The sequence below is a fragment of the Vigna unguiculata genome, chromosome 6 (genome assembly GCF_004118075.2).
Source record: "Vigna unguiculata cultivar IT97K-499-35 chromosome 6, ASM411807v1, whole genome shotgun sequence".
Classification (NCBI taxonomy): Eukaryota; Viridiplantae; Streptophyta; class Magnoliopsida; order Fabales; family Fabaceae; genus Vigna; species Vigna unguiculata.
The window spans coordinates 21,843,813-21,845,871 of record NC_040284.1 but is presented as its reverse complement, the minus strand read 5'-3'; the positions used below and the strand labels follow the sequence as shown (position 1 = coordinate 21,845,871).

The following is a 2,059-nucleotide window of genomic DNA, read 5'->3' as shown; positions in this document are numbered from 1 at the left end:
AACTGAAGAAACTGAAGAATGAAAATAGGAAGAGGGAGATTGACCTTCTCATGTGTGAATACCTCACTCATGGTGCCAACAACATTAACAGTAACAACATGAGTTATCTCAAGGACTTTTCATTCTTCACTGATCAAAACCTGGATGAAATTAGAAACAAAATCACTGGGCGCCAACCCCAAGAGGTGATACCACAAACCATGCCTCAGGGAGACCAAGCACAGGTTCATGTGCCAAAGACCAATTTTTCCAGAAAAAAGAAACTAAATTAGTCTCTGGATATAACATTGGAAGATGTTAATGATCATAGTGGTTGCCTTAACTAATGTATCCCTTGTGTTCTTGTTGTCGAAGTTTATAAGGTTTCTCTTGATTCAGTTGTTCTATGTTTGGTTTGGTTTGGTTGCTATGTTTTTTACATTTTTAAACTGTGTCTGTGCTTAGACACAATTATAATGATACAATTGAAAAATTGAAAAATGAAACATTGTTTGATGACATAGTTTAAGGTTTCGATTTGACTATCTTTCAATTATTCCACACACATCTCAGTTGCATGCATATGATACTTTGAAAGAAATAGCATTTTTTTTGTTCTAGAGACAGTGACTATTGTTTAATTTGGTTTCAGTTTCAAATCTCTATTCCATACCCATCTAGGGTTCACAAAACTTGCTCAAACTTGCTCAAGATCTAAACTTTGCAATTGGGAAATTCGGAAATTTTGAGATTGTTTGTTTCATTGTGAATCTTTCTCATAAGCTAGTGTTTCCATTTTCTGCAAAAATTGAAAGAAACACTTTGCAAGACAAGAAAACTGAGAATACCCCACTTACAATTCATTTTTCAATTGGCATTAAGGGTATTTATCTTGTTTGGAAGTATATTTTGTTATAATTTTTGTTTTTATACTCAGATGATGGTAAAATACTATTTTATTGATAATGAAAAAAAGTCGTAGTAATTTTCTTTTATATGAGTTGCGGTAACTTAATTACATCCTTATTAATATATTAATATATGTGTTTTTCTGATAAAAAAAAAATCCAACATCCAATTCAAAATCAGAAACAATTCCAATTTCAAAATCAACAAAAAATTATGAATATATTAAAAATAACTACACCCACTGGAATTTTGTATTGTACTAAATAAAATAAAGTAATCATCTATTTTACAGATGAAAAAATTACTGGTGATAAAAGATTTAGCTGAAACTAGAAAGAATTTATTGAAAATAGAAGGGTTTGAAAGTTATCACTCTAACTTTCAAAACTAAGATGTACTTTTGAAAAAGTTTAAACTTTAGTTTCTAAAGCGGCATACTACTCTTTTTTTTTCTTTTTTTTTTCCTGTAGAACAATGATTGTTTTTCAAAAAAAAATTACTATTACTCTTTAATACATATTAATACAATTATTAATTGCTATTCATTCAATTTAGTACTTATGCACGAACAAACTCAATGCAAATTTAATTATTAGCTGTCATTTATGAGAAAGTAACTATAGTTAAAGGCCATATGTCAATATAAGAAAGAAAAAAGATAATATCAACTTCAAAATTATATTTTTCATTGATCTTTCTCATATGACAAGTCACTTAAAACAATATTTTATCGTAAAACCACTCTTACAATTCGATGCTGATAAATTTATTTACCACTTTATTTTCGCAAAAAAGTAGATATAAAAAACAAAACAACTTAGACGTTGATGGGAACTTTTCATAAGAAAATTTTGGTATAGAAAATAAAACAAAATAAATACATTTTGTATTTCTAAATTAAAATTAGTTCATGTATATACATTTATATTTTTAAAATTTTTGAAACAATTAATTAATTTTTTTCTTTATATATTTTATTTCTAAAAAGGTTGTCCAAACAATTCTAATATTTAATTAGATCCTAATTTCTTTTATATAAAGAACACAACATCAATCACGAGAAAAACACATCATATTCACATTTCCGGAACCACAATTTTGCACTCTCTTTTGTCTTTTCTGGTAATGGTCATGACTAGATCGAACTTGTTTAGAACTTGGACCAAGATTT

General features: G+C 27.8%; 1 protein-coding gene across 1 annotated transcript in view; it reads left to right on the top strand.

Moving 5' to 3' along the window:
* Window positions 1-392, top strand: part of LOC114186945 (MADS-box transcription factor PHERES 2-like) — a 593-nt gene extending 201 nt beyond the window's left edge. The window contains exon 1 of the mRNA XM_028075028.1: window positions 1-392. This exon is cut by the window's left edge and continues 201 nt beyond it. Within this exon, the coding sequence (XP_027930829.1) occupies window positions 1-272 (272 nt within the window). The 3' untranslated portion in view covers window positions 273-392.
* The last annotated feature ends 1,667 nt before the right edge of the window (window positions 393-2,059 follow it).